At 40.8% G+C, this 19,681-nt stretch overlaps 1 protein-coding gene and 1 long non-coding RNA gene across 8 annotated transcripts in view; both read left to right on the top strand.

The window, feature by feature from the left end:
- KCNH1 (potassium voltage-gated channel subfamily H member 1) overlaps positions 1-8,039 on the top strand; it is a 347,125-nt gene extending 339,086 nt beyond the window's left edge. For 4 of the 7 annotated variants that reach the window (XM_039531620.1, XM_039531621.1, XM_039531617.1 and 1 more), the window contains 2 exons: positions 1,577-2,554; positions 5,993-8,039. In XM_039531620.1, the coding sequence (XP_039387554.1) occupies positions 1,577-2,419 (843 nt within the window). In that variant the 3' untranslated portion in view covers positions 2,420-2,554; positions 5,993-8,039. Of the gene's footprint in view, positions 1-1,576; positions 3,423-5,992 lie in introns of those variants that run through there. The other 3 variants (XM_039531626.1, XM_039531618.1, XM_039531625.1) reach the window with 3 other exon arrangements.
- A 489-nt stretch (positions 8,040-8,528) lies between these two features.
- On the top strand, positions 8,529-12,698 carry LOC120401528. The gene is made up of 3 exons (XR_005596508.1): positions 8,529-8,649; positions 12,424-12,471; positions 12,559-12,698. It is a non-coding gene; the product is annotated as an uncharacterized LOC120401528 (long non-coding RNA).
- Positions 12,699-19,681: the final 6,983 nt, after the last annotated feature.

The following is a 19,681-nucleotide window of genomic DNA, read 5'->3' as shown; positions in this document are numbered from 1 at the left end:
TATTCCGACTGGGGGTCATGCCTCTCCTTTTGCAAATTAGACTCCTTTGTCTGAGTTTCCTAATTATTGCCATTTCCTGAAAGGACACTGTCAAACACTTTGTCATTCTTAGTTTATGTTTAGACTCCCCTTTAAATCTTGAAAATAAAATGTCCTTTCCTATTTGGCAAATGACTGACTTCGTCTCCTTTCTAAATACCCAGCAATTAACGCAACTCTTTATTTGCATGCCTGCATCTCACTGAGGAGAATGTCAAGGAGCTTTAGCGCTAGCAGAGCAAACAAAACATTCCCGTTGGGTGTTGTGCGAAAACAGTGCCTTTGCTGATTCTTTAATAGAAACTCCTCCGGCACAGAGGGGTGGGGTTATTAATCAGTTTCAATTCATATTTAGAACCTCAGGGATATTTTCTCCTGTATTACAAAACTTTAGATGGGGTGGGGTTAAGGAACCTAAAGGGACTGGCACCCCACTCCCTTGATTTTCAGTGAGAGCTGGGTACTTAACTCTTGTAGTTGGTCTCGTTGAAAACGTCGGCCTTAATGTACATCACATTTTGGAACTGAACTACTTGACTACCAGATTTGAGTGCACCCTGTTTTCTTGCTTGGAAAATACCAACAGTGATAAAGAGTCGATTGTTACTGAGGGGAATATTCTTCCTGTGAGCAGTATGGGCCCACCCATTAGTAGTGTAAGTTTGAGCCGCCTCTAGACCAGGGCTGGGGCTGGCACAGATCAGCCCACAGGATCAAGAAGTGGTTGTTAGTAGAGGTGGTCAAAAACCAGGATTTTTATGAAAAATGTGTTCCTTTTTTGGTCAAAAATATTTCAAATTTTGAAGATTTTCCAGTTAGCTCTAATAATTAGCTCCCTGGCAGCTCCCACCATTCCAATGAGCAGAGTAGACTCAGTGAGAATCATTCTACCATTGCCTTTTATCCTCCAGAGTAACTTATCAACCTTCATCTCATACGACACGTGTAACAAGAAAAGGAAGCAAGAGGGAAAACAATTTCAGTAAAGTACCTCAGAGACTACAGTAAATGAGCATGGATATGAGTTAATCTTGGTTGTACAAACCACTTAGCTGGCCGAGTTGCAATAAAACAATTACAAAGTTCACGTGATGTGCAGTAAGTGAGTTCAAGGCTGAGTAGGCAGAAAAACATGAGACTGGCTATATTAATAGTGAAAAATGAGTACACTGATGAACCCCAAGACCCAGCAGTAATAATCCGTGTTAGAATGGAATGACTGTGATTATTATAGTTACATTTAGTGACACCATCTCATCTCGCCTCTCAGAACTGAAAAGGTTATTTTCCAGTACCTTTGGAGCCATATAATGGATGTAGCATGCTTCTAAACATCAAGATAGCCCACATTACGCACACCATAAGCCACCCTAGGGATCGAGCAGTAACATTAACATACATGTGTGTCGTTGCTGTAGTTAGTAGCAGTTTGCTTCTAATCATGTGTAACAGAGATCACGCTTCTCTACTTCCCTTTCCTCCCCACCGTGACCTTTATGTAACTCATAACAGTGTGAAATATGTTTCTTCTCTGCAGATTGTGTTCCGGAAGATTAGTGATGTCAAACGTGAAGAAGAAGAGAGGATGAAAAGGAAGAATGAAGCGCCTCTGATTCTACCACCAGACCACCCGGTCCGTCGGCTGTTTCAAAGATTCAGGCAACAGAAAGAAGCTCGGCTAGCGGCAGAAAGGGGGAGGGATCCAGATGACCTGGATGTGGAAAAGGGCAACATTCTTGCAGAGCACTCTCGCGCTATTGTGAAAGCTAGTATCGTAACGGTCAGGGAGAGCCCTGCAACCCCTGGTTCGTACCAGTCTGCTTCAACATCCGGTGTGCCCGATCATGCCAAATTGCAGGCCCCTACGTCAGACTATGCAGGGTGCAAAGTGTCCGGTGAATACTCAAGACGCAAAGGCTGGGCCAAATTCAAAGATGCTTGTGGAAAGGGGGAAGACTGGAACAAAGTATCCAAAGCAGAATCCATGGAGACTTTACCAGAAAGAACTAAAACTTCAGGAGAGACTACACTGAAGAAGACAGACTCTTGTGACAGTGGCATTACAAAGAGTGACTTGCGCTTGGATAATGTTGGGGAGACAAGGAGCCCTCAGGACCGAAGTCCTGTCCTTGCAGAGGTCAAGCACTCTTTTTACCCTATCCCAGAACAGACTCTTCAGGCTACCATGCTGGAAGTAAAACATGAGCTGAAAGAGGACATCAAGGCTTTAAACACAAAAATGAACAGTATAGAAAAACAGCTTGCGGAGATACTAAGGATATTAACCTCAAGAAGAAGCTCTCAGTCACCACAGGAGCTGTTTGAAATATCAAGGCCCCAGTCTCCAGAATCAGAAAAGGACATTTTTGGAGCAAGCTGAGATGTTTCTCTTTTAAAACACAAAAACCCACACAAATAAACACCCACCCACCCCAACCATTTTAAATTTAGCCTTTCTTGATGAAAACCAGTGAGGGACCAGTTCATTAAGCATGTTCCCTGTTTCTAAAAAAAGGTACAGTAACAGGAATTGCAGCCTCATGTCAAGATGGCAGCTGACACTGTAGTCTTTTTGACAGCAAGGGTAGAGTTTATAAAGTTCTTTTCATCTCCTTCATTGGTGCATCTCCCCCCCCATTATGATATTTGGATAATTATTTTTAAAACAGCAGCCATTCCTGCAAGCATTAGGTGACCTCATAGAGATTTATGGAGCATGCCTTAGGTAACCAGCTCAGTTTTTGTATAGATACATAAGGACTTGCCAGGGTGCTTAAATTCTCTAGCAATCATTTTTTTTTTTTGGGCTGATGCTGTCTTGATCGAGTGTATGTGTTAAATGTCACAGTATATTTTCCTATTGCAATGATAATGTGACAATATGTGGGAGGTTTATAAGGTTTCTTTTAAAAAGAAATATGCACTACTTAATTTCCAAAGGTATCTGTGGGTGGTATTATGTATTATCACTTGAGGAAAAAACCCTGAAACTTCCTACATTTCATTTCAAATCTAGCACATGATGTTAAAGTAATTGTAGTGGGCAAAATCCTCAGATGAGGTCCTCCACACCCCCGACAGCAGGGATACTGGATTCTCAAAAACTAACCATTTATAAAGATGCCCTTATACATTGTTAGTTTTGCTTTCCAATACCAATTTTTTTTTACATAAACTCCAGAGGACAAAGAACTGTGCATGATGTATGCTTGAACATGGTGCTTCTTAGAATATGAAGCATTGCAATGTATCAGTGTCATTGTCCCATTCACCAGGCTTCCAGTCTATTATGAAAATATACTGTGCCATTGATGGTTCTAGTTAGGATTATCCTTCAGAAGTTTCTATTTTGATACTGTTCTTTGTTCATAGTCAAAGGCTCTCACCAGGCTTTTTAAGAATTTAGATGGTTGGAATTCTTTGTTCTCTCTCAACATCTAGTTATTGTACTTATGCTAACCTAGCTAGAACATCAATGGAACTGGTCAATAAAAGGACCATGCTTAGTGTATGCAAGTGTCAAGGGATGCCCCCAACCAAAAAAGATATCTGCTTCTTAAAGGACTGTTTCCAAACCTTATGTTTTCATAATGCTACTGGATGTAGATACAAGCACTTTACCAAAGCTAGTAAATATCATTTAGTAATCATTAGATAAGGTAGTTTAGCCAGCATCCTGGCCTTGATAGGTAGGGATACAGTTATAGGAAACACTCTAGCATTGTATTTAACAGTGCTTTAGGGATCTGACATGTGATATAACATTTTCTGGTCTTTCAGTCTGATAGACAAGGGGTCTTTCCACTGAGAGGGGTAGTGACTTTTGATCATTTATCTTTTGACAATACACACTTACTTCCAAAGGAGGTGTGATTGTTGTTTAAGGTTTGTTTCACATTAGATAATGGGGTCGCAAGGGAAATCAAGCCATTTGAAAGGGTTTCTGGTGACACACTGTCTGTAAATATTGCTGTTAATTGCAGTATTCTTGAGAAGCAGCTGTGTGGGAACAATTCTTTAGGTTAGTAAAGAATAAAAACATATCAGTGACTCACACATAGAAGCACAGGTGCCATTTTGCTCACTTTATTTAGGACTCCATGGTTAGCTTTTTCTAGTGCTAATTGGTGTCTGTCATGTACCAAAGACGTACAGTATTAAGGAAAACTTTATTTGAACAAAGAAACTCACTGTATGTTTGCAGACCTATTGTAACTGCTGCTCTATATCTCATTTACAAGTAATAACTGTGTTGTGATTAACAAAACAAACCCAAATACATGCACACTTTTCAGTTCATGACCATGAAGTGACTTTTCATAGACTCTAAAATCAATATATCTGTTAAAGCCTATGTAATATTTGTCATATTAATTTTTAAAGCCTAAATCATACTCTTTGAGACAATGAATTATTAATTTATATTGGTATTTAGGGTCCTGAAAGTCCCAAAAAATTCTTTGGCCCCAGGTAAGAGTCTAATTTCTAAATCCATTCTAACTGGGATTAGTTCATCTTCCAAACACTAGTTTTGCTGGATAAAATTTTCAAAAAATGCCTAATTCCCATTGAAAATCAAGGGGACTTCAGCACTCCTGAAAACTTTACCCATCCATCTTCCAGTGGAAAATATAATACCCATGTTTCTATGTGGTGGGCTAGGAGGAAACTATACAGCCTTCTAGTAGGTGGCTGCTTCCAAAAGTTCTACACTGTAGGTACAGGAGAGTTAGAGACATAATCACAGTTCTCTGGCCCTGCCTAGCTCATATCTGATTCAATCTGCTCACTCAGCCAAATGACATTTGTGTAGGTCTCTCAGGGAAACTTTAGTGACTATTTTGGTGTTGCTGAGTGCCTAACATTGGAATGGCAGGGCTTGAACTCAATAGCTCTATAATTACAGTACCTCCAGCATGGGAGGTCAAACTAAATTAACATGGGTCTGCACTTCTTGTGGCTAAGTTATTACTGTCTGGGCTCCTCCACCTGTGTATTACACAGTCATAGAGCCATGAGTGCTATACTCACTGGTGTTTGAAGAACAGAACCCACCTGTAGCATTCTCTGGCTTGTGAAGACTTCGCGAGTTATAATGTGTTTTAGAATTATGGTTAACATTTAATGACTGTATGGGCTAAATGTAGCTTTGTAAATTCAGAGTATCAGCCCTTCAAGTCAGCACTGAAGTAAGTGGATGTACTCCAGATTTACACGGCTGTAACTGAAATCAGACACTGGCCCATTAAGGCTGTGTGAACCATCAGCTACTCAGACTAGTTGTAGGCTATAGTTACAGCCCTCAGTGATTCCCATACATTGTAAGAGCATTTTTTTAAAAAAGTGGTTGTTTAGGACCACACTCATTTTTTGGATACACACACACACAGGCCTCCCATTGGGCTGCGAAGTCAACGAGACTTGTATGTTCCTGAAGCGAAATCAAGGCTCTGAATTGTTACTTCTTGTTCTTTGGTTTTGTTTCTCTCTGCTGCCTTATGTATTAAACTTTTGTGATCTTTTTTCTTTCAAACTATTTTTAAAATGTCCTCATTTTATTCATCTTAGAAATGGATGAATCCTACATATCAAATTCTATTAACCACCAAACCTCTGTAAATGCTATAAAAACAATGTTCACCATCGTCTGGCATAGTGCTGCTGTAGTTTTACAACTTGCTGAATAGTCTTCATTTCAGCAGAAAGCCGTTACGCACTTGATTTTTTACTTTAAAGTTGTAATTAGGTTGAAAATGGGATGCAGTTAGTTCAGATAAAGTAATAATGTGTCTTGGTTTAAATGGCAGGTTTAAAGAGTCAGTACTTAAATTATGTAAATTACCCTAGGCATTACATGATTTAAAACAAATCTGTGTTCAGATACATTTACTTCTGTCTGATATTACATGTATGCTGTTATAAACATTATTCTTGCTTTAAATTTCATTCACAGTGCTGTCCCGCTTTCCAGAGAACATCCAGTTTAACATCTGCGAAGGTGATGTTCTACTTCTACAGTACTTCACTTTAATGAGCCGAAAGAGCTATTTGCTGTGAATATCCTGGTGATTTTTTTTTTTTGACACAGTGTTGATAAGTTTGTGGAACAACTTAAAACACGATTTTTGTCTTTACTATATAAATTTCAGTGTATATGATAACATGTATACATACATACACACACACACATTATATATATGTATGTATAGATAAGTCTATGGATTGTATATCAGTCAAATAACAGCACATCCTTCATTTAATGATAAAGGTTCAGGAAGGGAACATAAGCTTTCCCCAGTAGGTATCCATTGAAATGTTCTAGTCTGGTATGTTTCTATTGATCATTAACCTTTTCAGGCCACAGCATTTCTTTGGTTTCTCTTCTAGGCCTAAAGTTAATTAACCTGACTAGCTTATGATACCATGACTGCCATGGGATCTGGCAAACATTGTGACAGCCAGAAATTGGAAACACACACGAGGTTCAAAAACACGGCATAATTGCTGAGAACCTGGTTCATAATCCACAGCTTGTTGCCATTCACTGTATCTCTAAAGCAAAGTTGAGCTAGTCCTGGTTCTTGTGGTTTCTCCCCGAGGATGGAGTCCAGAATAAATGTTCTTTTTCTGGTACCAGGTGCTGTCTCAAAGGTGCTGAGAATACTATACTTACCCTGGGGCAAAGTGTCTTTCAATGACTTGAGTCAAACATTTCTTGTCACTGCACCTCTATTTTCTTATCCTGGCACTAGGGGTAGAAATGCACTTGCCATGTTGGCCTCTGAATGCCTGACTTCGACACAGAGGAAGCCAGTAGCCGAAGGCTCTCTCCTGTGAGTGTATAGGCAATAACGAAGTCTGTAGTTCATCGGTACTTCTGAGTAATAAAGACAAACATCTCAAAGAACGCCCCGCTAATCCAATGTGCGCTACAGTAAGTACTGAGGTTTATTGTACTCTTGTTTCTAGACCACAGTGTTGTGGTGAACATTGATTCAATTAATTTAAAAATAAAGCTTCTTGCAATAAAACATTCAACACTTAGCCTTAAGACCCGTCATAAGTGAGCTCAAACTGTGATTCAGTTCTGTAGTGTTTACAGTGTTGTCTAAATATAAAGCACTTTGATTAGCTTTCTAAGTCTAATGGAAGTCACTTGTAGGTAATTACTTATTGCCGCCTTATTAGTTAAATAAATGACTCCAGCAGCCCTTTCCCCCAAACAAAACATCATTGTCTAAACACTTTTGTATATCAGGGAGCTGACACATCTATTGCTGAAGTGTTTGTGTTTAGGTGGTGGTTTTGGGGTTTTTTTACAGTTCAATAAAGCTGATGTGACTTTACCTGCAGCTGTTATTTGTTTCAAACTGATTTGAGTGTTGTGTAAACACGTTTAATGTGTAATCCCAGAGTGTCTCTGTAACTGGATTTAAATGCCCAATGTTAATGAAGTAACTTGGGGTTTTCATGAAACTGCTCTGAAAAACTGGTGACTTTATTTTTTTTGGTCTTATTCCCACTGAATACGTCACTAAAGTAGGAAAAGAATCACTTTAGCTGTAGATGGGAAATTCAATAATCTTGTATCAGGATTAACTGCTATATAAAGAAATATGACTTTTTCTAATGAATGTGCTATATTGCTGTACTACATAGAATCAATATTTGTACATCTGTTGGAAATCTGTCTGCGTTTAAATATTTAGCCACCACTGCATGGACACTTTATTGATATGCAGTTATGCAGTTGCTCTGGCACTTTTAAATGTATTTCATTTGTTTTCATCTCTTCAGAAACCCACTCTCTTGGTTTTTTTTCTTTGCATTTGTCACTTTGCTCAATCAAGCATGAATTAAAAGAGAAAAGAATGAGTAGATACTATTTTTGTGGTCAGCAGAGACGCTGCCAGTACATATACTGTATATCTCCTGTTTTGGAATGTTCAAATACAGTTGCAGTCACCTACATTAATATGCCCTTATCAACATTTTTAAACAAGCACAAATACTATTTGTAAAAAAAAAAGTTTAATTTTATTTATTATAGTAATAAACTATTTTATACATTATAACTGTCTGGGTGTGGTTTATATTTGCATGGAGAAATGACAAGGGATAATTTGCCAACCATTTTGGCTAGATTTCTTCTTTTCTTGTTAGATAGCTGACTACAATGTGTTCATTTTGATATATTTTTGGCATCTGCTATAGAATCTATAATACCAGTTTTAGTCAATTGTGTTACAGCTCATACAGATTATATATATATAAGCATCATTATTTTGATAAATTAGGTTTTTTTTATTAGATTTCAGTTGGTTGTGCACCATTAAACCCTACAGTAAATTGAATAGTTCCAGGGTTACTGTAAATGGAACTCAGATAATTTAAAAATAAACAACCAACCTGAGCTCCTAGGTGGCTGTGTGGAGTGGGGCTGGAACACTATCTTTTATCCAGCTTGCGATGAAGTCACTAGTAATGGAGAATCATTCCCATCTGAAGACTGGTTGGTGGCCTATTTGCAATGAGCTGGTGCACTCAGATGCCAGAGGATGAGTATCCTTGTAGACTTATGCATATTGCATTTGTTGTTGCCATATCTAGGTATATCTTACAAGAATGTGAAACACTTGCTTCTAACAATTAGCATGGGTCAAACACACCATGCCCCCGCTCCCCTCACCCACTGATGAAAAAACTACCAAGTCTCTGGTTTCAAATTAAGAAGCCAAAGTGAAGAAATGCATCTTGTAATGCAGTCTAAAAATTGCCAAGATTGAGAGCATTCCCCAAGACAAAGTGAATTCTGGATGTCCTGCCTGGCTCCTGGATTGAGGTTCCTGAGGAGGCACCCATATCATGACTAATATTACTACAATTGGCTATAATTAACACCCTTGTTGGCTGTCTCAGCAGAGAGACTGAGGGCCAAGCATGCAAGGAAACTGAACTACTGTTCTCAGTCTAGAAGTTGTCCTTGCAGGTCAGGGTTGAGGCATATTGCTGGAGTAGTGTGGGGAAGCTTGTATTGCTTCTGCTCTTGGTGAACAGCACCTTGTCTGTGGATAAGGAGAGGGTTTTGGTCTCCAGGACTGTCAACCCAGATTCCTTGTTTCAACCCCATTCCTATTTTTCATTTTGTGTCCCCTGCAATCAGTTAAGTTAAGTTCTGGGTTTTGAGGCCTATCCCCCATATGACGGGGTGGGCCTTTTGTTGTTGCTCTGGTTGGTTCTGCCCACCTGCCAGGATTTAAGTAGACTTGTACTGTTCATTAGCACTGTTACCCTTAAGCTTTTATAATTACAATCTTGTGCATCTTTCCACTCTTGTTAATCCCACAGTGAAAAATCCTGTCATATTTTCAAACTTAAGATGCTGAATTGCAGCATCTTTTTCAATGTCCACCATGACAAACTGTGAGCAGGCAGGTGGAACATGCTATTCCTTGAGCTGAGATACAAAATGAAAAAACCTGTGTGGCTAGCTGCAACCACTGCTCCAAAGGTTATTTGCCCAGAGATATACCTGTATTTCCAAAGATGCTTTAGAATAATGCATCTTTGCTCAAATACACTGGAATGGGGCCATGTGTTCTCCAGAAGTGGGATGGTCTGTGCTTACAGACTGCCACCAATAACGAATATAGCTGTGGCAGATTTTACACACATGTACAAGATGGAATGACCAGTTCCCGGCAGCCTCCTGTGCTGCATAGTCAATAAGGAGCTCTGTGCCTTTGCCATAAGAAATTTTACACAGCTTATATCTAATCATGGACGTGTCAATCTCAGTACTATATAAGACTAGTACTATTAAATTCTATTGGGCCAACCAACCTGCAGGAATATTTGTTACCGTCACACGTATCACCGAGCTGGAGGCTACCGCGGGGGGGAGGGGGGGTACCCTTTCTGAGAACAAGAGGAAAGCTTTTCTTACTGTGGAATCTGCAGTTATGCACAACTCTGCCACTCAGTCAGTGACATCCTGCCAGGCAAGGTGAAAGCTTTGGTTTCCAGAGTAATTTCACATTCGTGAGTTGTTGGATGTTGTTGATGCTCTTTTGGATACTCTGTTTGGTGATGGGGTGTTAATACCATATTTTGGTTCTTAGTTTACTTTGGCAGCATTCAGGCTCCCATGTTTTTCTGCATCAGTGTACTGTTATTAGATGTGAAGTCCAGCTCCAGGAAACAGCATGGGGATTTGTGACATTTTGCAGAACAATGAAGCCATAAAATAATTCATTTTTGCTGACTCACCCATGTGCAGTAGCAGTAGTCTTTACCTGAATATGTCCACCCAAGTTACTAACAGAACTGCAAAAAGAAAACAAAAAAAAAACAAGCCTTCATTGTCTTAAACCTCAGAACAATATGACCTAAAGAACTTCTGAACATTGGGTAGGTATAGTAAGAGAGAGCACACTGTATGGGAACAGCTTATGAAACAGAAAGGACTGCAGCACTTTGAGAACACATGGTACCTCTCTCAGCGAAGGGAAGGTTCTCTGGTTTATGCACTGAAGCATGTCTCCTAAGATGTGGGATGTCTGAGCTGACAAGTTAGCTTGTGCTATCCTTGTGTTTCACTGAGACACTGCATGCCATGAAATGCAGCATCCCCAACCACAAAATGTTGCAAGACATGCAATATTTTTATGAATTAGAATAACCAAAATGTAGGGCTAGAAAGGGCCCCAAGAAGTCATCTATGCCAGTCTGCTGTGCTAAAACAGGATCATGTAAACTAGACAATCCCGGACAGGTGTCTGTCCTATCTGTTCTTAAAAACCTCCAATACCGGGGATTCTAGAACCTCCCTTGGAAGCCTATTCCAGTGTTTACCTACTCTTTATATTTAAAAAGCTTTTCCTAATAGTTAACCTAGAGCTCCCTTGCTGCACATTAAGCCCGTTACGTCTTGTCCTACCTTCACTGGCCATGGAGAACAATTGATCATCCCTCTTTATAACAGCCCTTAACACATTTAAAGACAGTCTTAGTTTCTCAGACCTAAACATGACCAGTTTTTGTAGCCTTTCCTCACAGGTCAGGTTTTCTAAACCTTTCATCATCTTTGTTGCTCTCCTCTGGACGCCCTCCAGTCTTCCCACATCTTTCCTAAAGACTGGTGGCCGGAATTGGACACAGTACTCCAGCTGAGGCTCACCACTACTGAATGGACCAGGACAATCACCTCATGTTTACATACAACAAGTCTCTTAATACACCCCAGAATGATATTAGCCTTTTTTGCAAGTGTAGCACACTGTTGACTCATATTCAATTTTTCATCCACTTTTACTGCAGTATTGCCAGCCAGTTATTTCCCATTTTGTAGTTGTGCATTTGATTTTTTCCTTCCTAAGTGAAGTACTTTGCACTTGTTTTTATTGAATATCATATCGCTGAATTCAGAGCAATTCTCCAATTTGTCAAGGTCCTTTTGAATACTAATCCTGTCCTCCAAAGTGCTAGCAGTCCCTCCCAGGTTGGTGTCATCTGTATATTTTAAAGCATATTCTCTACTCTATTATCAAAGACACTAATGAAAATAAAGAACAGGACTGACCCCTGCAAGACCTCACTAGATAGGTCCTCCCAGTTTGACAGTGAATTATTGATAACTAGTCTCTGAGTGTGGTCTTTCAAAACAGTTCTGCTTGTGCAACCAGCTTATAATAATGTAATCTAGACTGCATTTCCCTAGTTTTGCTTATGAGAATGTCATGTGGGACTTTATCAAAAGCCTTACTAAAACCAAGATTTATCTTGTCTACTGCTCCTCATCCATTAGACCAGTAATTCTGTTATAGAAGGAAAATAGGTTGGTCTGCCATGATTTGTTCTTGACATGTCTATGCTGGCTCTTCCTTATAACCCTATAATCCTCTAGGGTTTACAAACTGATTGTTTAATAATTTGTTCCCAGTATCTTTCCAGGTATCAAAGTTAGGCTGAGTGGTCTAGAATTCCGCAGGTGGTCTTTGTTACTGCTAATCCATATGCAAGGTGTGATAACAACCGGGACAAACAGTATAAGAAATGGTGCCAAATATATTGTTCAGCTAGAGGTTTGCTCTTTGTCATAGAATGCTAATGACAGTGGATAGTACCTGTAAGAAACTAGCTAGGGAGCTAGTCCTGGATCTGAGAGGCAGAATGTGATTCAAATGTGTGACGAGCCAATTAGGGCAGAGGAATAGCTTGTTCTCTAAACATAAGTATGTGTCAGATGCACAGATAAGAAACCTCCATTCACAACCATATCTGCACACACACATCTGTGTTCAAGACAAACAGAGGCATATAACCTGTGTTCTGCTCCTAGGCTGAATAGCATATAACATATGTTCTGCTCCATTTTTTCCCCAGATACTTTTCTCCAAATCAAGCTCAAATTCAAGCCCTCAGCTGGCAAAGGTATAGTTTAAAACATTTTTTGAAGTTTCATCTGTAATTTCAAATTCTCAGCCTTTCGCTCTTACAATTCTAGCTTGTGCTATATAGCAGGGAGAAGTGCATGAATCAAAAGAGACAAGGACATCACTTGCTTCACTGCTGGAATGACATACAATTCTTACTGTATTAGCAATATTCATATTGCTTTGTCAACCTTTGTTTTATATTAATTGATGCAGTTTTCCTTACTGTGAATAAAGATGAATGTTTCTCGTAAATTAATGTGAAAGGGAAGTGGTTAGTAGATGGCTAAAGTCTGCCTTCAGATACACATGTAAGTCTCACTGAAATCAATGGAATTTGCATGTGTGTATGAAGGGCACGCTTTGGCTCAGTCGTGCATCCACATCCATGTTCTCATAGCTGGTACATGCTACCCACAGGGGAAGGAATAAACTATATAGTGAAGAAAATTTGGTTTGGTGTTGTGACTTTCATCTGCAAGGTTGATCAAAGTACTTGGAAAAGCAGGGGAGTTAACAAATGTGTGTGTGTGAATATTAGATATTGTTAACGTGCTGAATGTTGGAATTAAATGCAACAGGCATTACGTACTCAGCAATAGCTCAAACACGGTGTTACAACAGTCTATTCTTTGTGAGCAAAGCTTTAGGATGAATGAAAAGTGGATTACTCACAAATCCTTTCAAGCAAGCTGATTTTGTGAAATTTGTTTTACAGCTAAGGAGCTGAAAACATTTCAAAGAAACTCACTGCTGACTGTAAGGGAGAAAACTTATTATAAATCATCTGTGTGAAGCTCCAGAACAGACTAATATTATGTTGAGTAGATGATAAAAAGTGTGGCCTGTGTATGCATACAGACCTTGAAGCAGACCAACTTCTAAGTTTTAGAATCCAAATTTTCTTGCTAAATATGGACCCTAATACCATTAAACAATTCCAGTCTTAATCACAATGAAAATAAAACCTTGCCCTTCCCTACACACCAATTTTCTTACATTAATCCCTAAAAGATTTTAATCTCTTATATTTACAGTGGGCTACATTTTCTGTGTAGAACAGGGGTCAGCAAGCTATGGCGAACATGCCAAAGGGTGCACTTGAGCCGATTTTTACTGGCATGCTGCTGCCGCCTGCCTGGGTGAACGGAATCCTAGGCTGGCAGCGGGCTGAGTGGGGGTGCTTAGCCTGCCGCCGGTCTGGGGTTCCGTCCGCCGGCCCCGCTCCGCCAGCTGCCAGTGTAGGGTTCTGGACGCCGGCCCCTTGCCAGCCGGGGTCCTGGCCCCGCTGAGCCTGCCGCCGGCCTGAATGGATGGAACCCCGGGTCAGCAGTGGGCTGAGCGGGGCCGGCGGACGGAACCCCAGACTGGCAGTGGGCTGAGTGGCTCAGCGCACTACTGGTCTGGGGTTCTGTCTGCCACTTGCGCTGCCAGTCGGGGGTCCTGGTCCTGGTCCTGGATGGACCCCGGGCCAGCAGCACCTGAGTGGGGCCAGCGGACAGTCTGGGGTTCTGCCGGGGGCCCCTATAAATGTAAAATTTATTTTGGCACAGGAACCCTTAAATTATTGAAGCCCGGGCACGCCACTTCTCAAAGGTTGCCAACCCCTGGTGTAGAATATAAAATAATCCTGACTGCTGTATTTGCTTTATATTTTACAGGTTTTTTTAAACTAACAACACTTTAAATCGTTAAAACTGAAACAATCCTTAAAATCTAAGAGCCAGCATTTCAAAAAGTCGTCAGGACCCATAACTGGGGCCAGGTTAAATAACATTTACCACCAGGTACCACACTCTTTTGTAGATCATCACACTTTACATGACAGTGACTGCATTTGACCACATAACATGGTTACTGTTAAGAAAGAAAGGATTTTTGTAACATCCTTTACAGTAACACTTTTTAGCTGTTTGTGTCTTCAAACCCCAATCATATTTGGGTGCAGGTAGAGTTGATACACAGAACGGCACCTGGAACGGATTTCATTTCTTTGCAAAATAAATACAGAGCTTCCATCCCCACAACAATATGGATCATGTCTACTGTAAATGAACAATACAAAGACACCTTCTCTGCCCCTTCTCTATACACACAAGGGAATCCAAGCTCATATACTACTGATTAGCCCTTTATAAACCCCAACTCGTCAAGCATCACAACAGTCTTATGTGGTAAATGATCATCCTCATTTTAAAGAGGAGGTCCCTGAGGCATAAAGAGATGAAGTGACTTGCCCAAGATCACAAAGGGAGTCTAGGACTATCTTTTGGTTCTCTGTTTGTACAGCCCTCTGGGGTCCTGGTCCATGACTAGGGCTCATAGGCCTTAAGGTAATAATAGCTTGGAGTAGTTCTTTGTTTCAGTTCAGTTCAGTGCTTAGACTGTATCAGGTGTGTGGGCACACACATCATCAGCCTGGGGGTCTGTAAAGATCATAGTCAGTATGAGGAAGCTCTTGAATCCAGGAAATACTTCAGTAGTATGGAGAAGAGCCTGCCTTCTACCTCCACCTGTGAGAACTCCCTATATATAAATAAGGGGACGGATCCGCAAGCACCTAAGACAATTTACGGCAGCTGAGGATCAAAGTTGTTTTTAGACAGCAGCACTGTAGCTCCAGGGAAGATTTAACTAAATCCTCTCCAGCCCTCTGCACTAGAATCACACCCCAAATGCCCCATGCTGAGGGTTGCAGTGAGACTTGTGCTGGCCTTCTGCACAAGTTAGACTGCTCCCCTCTGTTGTAGTCTTAATTTTGCCATTTTAGGATGTATAGCTGATGTGTTCTAAATCTGTGATAATCTAACAGCTGCAACTTTCCTCCAAGTTCTGTTCTTCTGTGAGGGTGCAGAAAACCAGGCCCCTACTTCTGTTAACATTCCCAGGCTCTTGTTCTGATACAGGGATGGCAAGGGCAGCAGGCTGAGGACAGAAGTAGGAGCCAGAAATTTGTGAATTCCAGTCCCATCTCAGAGACAGGTCATTGCAAATCGTTTCAGATTTCTGCCCTCATAATCCTACCTCCCCAGGGGTTGAGAGGGTTAACTGGTAAATGTTTGTAAAGATGGAATCACTGTATAAATATTATTTATCTTTTGAGCTTGGGGCTCTCATCACCTCTGCATGTGAGTCTTTCCCAGGGGCAGCTCTTTCCAATTACATGACTGCACAGTTAAATAGTAGGGGACAGTTTTAAAAGTTCATATGCCTTTGATCACTTCCCTCGTAAACCTTCCTTAAACAATGTTACCTCCTGGGAGTTAGTAGCATCATTTTTGAAGCAAGAGGACTCTTTCCTAATGCTTCCCTGCCCAGGCTCTTCGTTAAAATCCTTTACCAACACGGTAGTAGCCATTGATCTTTAAATGCAGTTCCCAGTAGTTATTTTATGTGTCATCCAGGTTTTGAGACCAAGAAGGACTCAACTACCAAATGCATTAGTGCAGGGATATCAAATGCCTTGGTCCATAAAAAATTCATTAATATTGTCAAGAAAGACATGCTCCAGAGTGAGTGCTAATACAATTTAAACTTCACAGGTCATATGCCAAGTTATATTGCTTGATTATATGTTCAGTGAATTTTTAGTGGTTGGAGGGTACATCCACCCGCAGTAAGTCCCTGTCACTACCCAGCGCTATTTAGGAGTTTTGTTAGGTCACATTTGACACTGATTTTTTTTTTAACTTATGTGCTGAATGTCATGCGGGTGGTCATATACTGCAGGTATTGCATTTAAAGAGCATTTGAGCCACTTCTGAAAGTAGCTGATTGCCACTACTGAAGGCTAGTTGCACTTAATCAGTGTGATCCTGTCTAAGGAGGAAAGATGACAAAGCCAGGCTTACCTGTGGTCAAGCCTTGCAAAGGACTCACACAGTCTCAGCCTGTCTCAAGCTTCTGTCTTGCCCTAGTGCGACACTCAATATAAGGAAGACAGAGATGGGGAATCCTTCAGGAATGGGAAGTGTGTGAGAGGACTTTTGTTGTCTCAAAAGGATGTGGTCCGAAGTTAATTGCAACCAGCCTGCACACTGTTAAACATGGCAGTCCCTATTTACACTCAGTGCTAACTCATAGTTAACATCATGTAAGTTAGCACTGGGAAATGATATTCTGTTATAACACATGTTGATAAGCTCAATACAGAGGCAAAGCCCGACTCCTAGTGGAGCAATAACTTCATATCCAAGAAGCCAGCTTTCCAAGGGCAATGAGGTCGATGCCAAAGTTGTAGTAGTTTTGTTACGATTGATTAGGGAAGCCAAACTACAGGTGCAAAAGTAGAGGCAGTGTGAAAATGTGAGCTTAAAGTTACTCAACTCAGCCTTTGTATACAGATCTGAACAAGTAGAATGGGGTTTCTTTTCTCTCTGGCCTGCTAGGCCTTGGGAAGTGGAGGTGACATTCTTGAAAAGTTCTCATCCTGGGAGCTGTCATGGTCTGCCCCAAAACATGGGATGCAGAAGCCCTGGTGATCCATCAGCCACACGCTCTTCTTGTAGGTGAGTCACTTCAGCAAGCAGCTGGGACATATCAACTTGTCAGCCACCTTGACTGAATCCTGCACCTGATACAAATCAAACCCACGAAATGTGGAAAAACTCTAATGAAACAGCCCTTGGTGGTGATTTTTGGTGTAGTGTGATAATGCGGCTAAAAATGAAACTCACGAACAGCAAGCTGTGTTAAATTCAGTACATGTGAACCAACCCCTAGGTATCAAAATCCTTGAGGGGAGTCAGTTGAGAAGTGCAGTATGCTCAGTAGTTCTCAGGGGTCCCTTAGCAGAAGGAACACGCTAATGTAATGCAGATTTCCCCGACTTCTTCACAAGATTTCACAGATTGTGTCCCCTCTGCAAGCCTCAGAGGGAGCAGTATTTCAACTGCCCCCACTGGATTAAAAGGGAAGACTTGGCTAATAAAATAGGCTGCGCACCTAGAGAATTACTTCCCAGTAGACAGCAGAATGTGTGACAGGAGAATGAGCTATTGCACTGTATTGGGAGAGGGGATGAGTATCAGTATAAGAAGACAGTAGACAGCTACGCAATACTGTGCAGCTCCATCCCTTTACTCTTCACAGCTACATTAGACAGACAGTTCCACAAAACTCTAGGGGACATACCTAGGGATAACGAATGAGAGAAGCAACTGGCCCCAGAGGCAGACTCCACGGAAGATAGTTATCTTTGGGAAGGTATGCAGGGGGAGGAGGTGGCATTTGCTAGTGTGATGAATGACTAAGTCTGCCTTAGGTTTTTATAGCTAAGCTGTTTTTCCTTTGACCTGTGTTAAGTAGATTAATTCAACTAAGCTGCTTTTAGTTCTCAGATGTGAAACAGATATGTGAGCACAGCTCTACGCGCCATCTGTAATCAAAGCAGAACTGATTAGCATAATCTTACAGATACAATTATCATCAAGAATGACGTGGGTTGCCTTAACTCAAAACCAAATATTTGGGGGAGGAGGGGTTGTGTGAGAGATCCGGACAACCATATTTTTCAGATCTTTCCTGGCACTTGTTGAATACATATATTGCAATGGGCACACCCAGCCTGCCTGCTGCTTAGGATTGTTTTGAAAAACACGGCACCAATTTCACATGAACCTTCATAGGTGTCAAGTGCAGCAGCAGGTACCCAAATGTTAATTCAGCCTCATAATCAATGACAGCTAAGCACTGTCTTCATCATTGCATTTTCTACCATGCAACGACAAGGGATGTGGTAACTTCACATGTTCAAAGGGCATCTGATTTACACAAGTGCCCACTAGTCAGGGCCCCGCTCCTTTGGTGTAAAATGGCAATTTATTATTTGGGGAACCTGGAGAAATTCTTCCCCTCCCAATCTATCTGTTCCCTAACTCTGAACATTCACTAATTTCCAGGCAAGAGAATGCATCTTCCCCTCCTCTCCATATTGCTCTGTGCTTTGCATGATCAGGTTACTGCTTACTAACTAATGTGTTTACCTTGGTCTGTGGCTCCAAACCTCTGTGTAGCTTCCGCTCCTCTAGGAGTTTCATGAATAAATTGCTTGTAAAATGGCAACCTGATGCTGCCACTTGTGATGCACTTGGACTCCTCAGTCCTGCTCACAGTGGCACATGGGTATGGGTGAAGGGATGCACTCGGGACCTCTACAGGCCAAGCAAGGACAATCTGTCTCGGTGCCAAACCCCTAGAACTTCTGCTGCAGATGGTCACGGACGTTGCCTAGGGCACAGAGTCTGGAATCCTATTGATAAATACATGAAGTTGGTCCAAGATTCTGATGCCATGTATGTTGGTGCATGGCATGTGGGAAAGATGGGAACTCTCACATATTTTAACTAGTGACTTTCCTTAAATCGGCCTGATTATAGGAATTTTTGAAATAGGAAAGGGAGCCCCTGGGAGATTGGTGCTGAAGAAAACCTATTTATTCCTCATACAAGGGAGACATTGTTTAAGAACTCTTCACACTTCCCTGTAAATTACTACCCCACACTATATAATGATGTCCAGCTCAAGAGACAATGACCTCAAGTAGCAAGACTTAGAAGAATTCCTCAAGCATACTAACATGAAAGCAATTATTACAGAGGGAAGACAAAGTCATCTCACTATCTAAGGACATATAATGACAATAGGATAGGCATAAGTGACAGTTTCATGAGGAGTTTTGATATAAAGTAACCCAAACCTCTGCCAATATGTTGAACTGAAATAATACCTCAAAGGTTAGGAAAAGTTTGGTTGGAGACTCCTTGATCTTCCTTGAGAAAAGCCTAACACGGTGTAAGCGTGTCCACAATCTATTCAAATGATCCCTCTAGCTAGCATACATCAAATGACATTAGAAGGAAGTGAGATAACTAGTTACTGAAGCATAATTAAAGTTGTATTTCAGATTATTAAACTCTTGGCATTTGCACATTCCATTAAACATGAGGGACAGTAAGAATTTCAGAATGAAAGTATGGTAAATGAGGAACAGATCTAATCCTTCCTGCGGTTAATTTTTTTTTATATAAAATTGGTGTTTCTCCATGGCCTCTGATACAGCATAAACAATTTCCCCCCCTATTATATAGCAAAAAATAATTCTGCAAGTCACATATGTTCATCAACCATCCTTAAAGACTGAGTTTTATTATTAAAACAGAAAAGGATATACAGCAACACTAGACAGTACAAAGCATTAAAACATACAG

This window comes from Mauremys reevesii, linkage group 3 (assembly GCF_016161935.1).
Source record: "Mauremys reevesii isolate NIE-2019 linkage group 3, ASM1616193v1, whole genome shotgun sequence".
Taxonomy (NCBI): Eukaryota; Metazoa; Chordata; order Testudines; family Geoemydidae; genus Mauremys; species Mauremys reevesii.
This window is presented reverse-complemented; position numbering and strand designations above follow the sequence as displayed.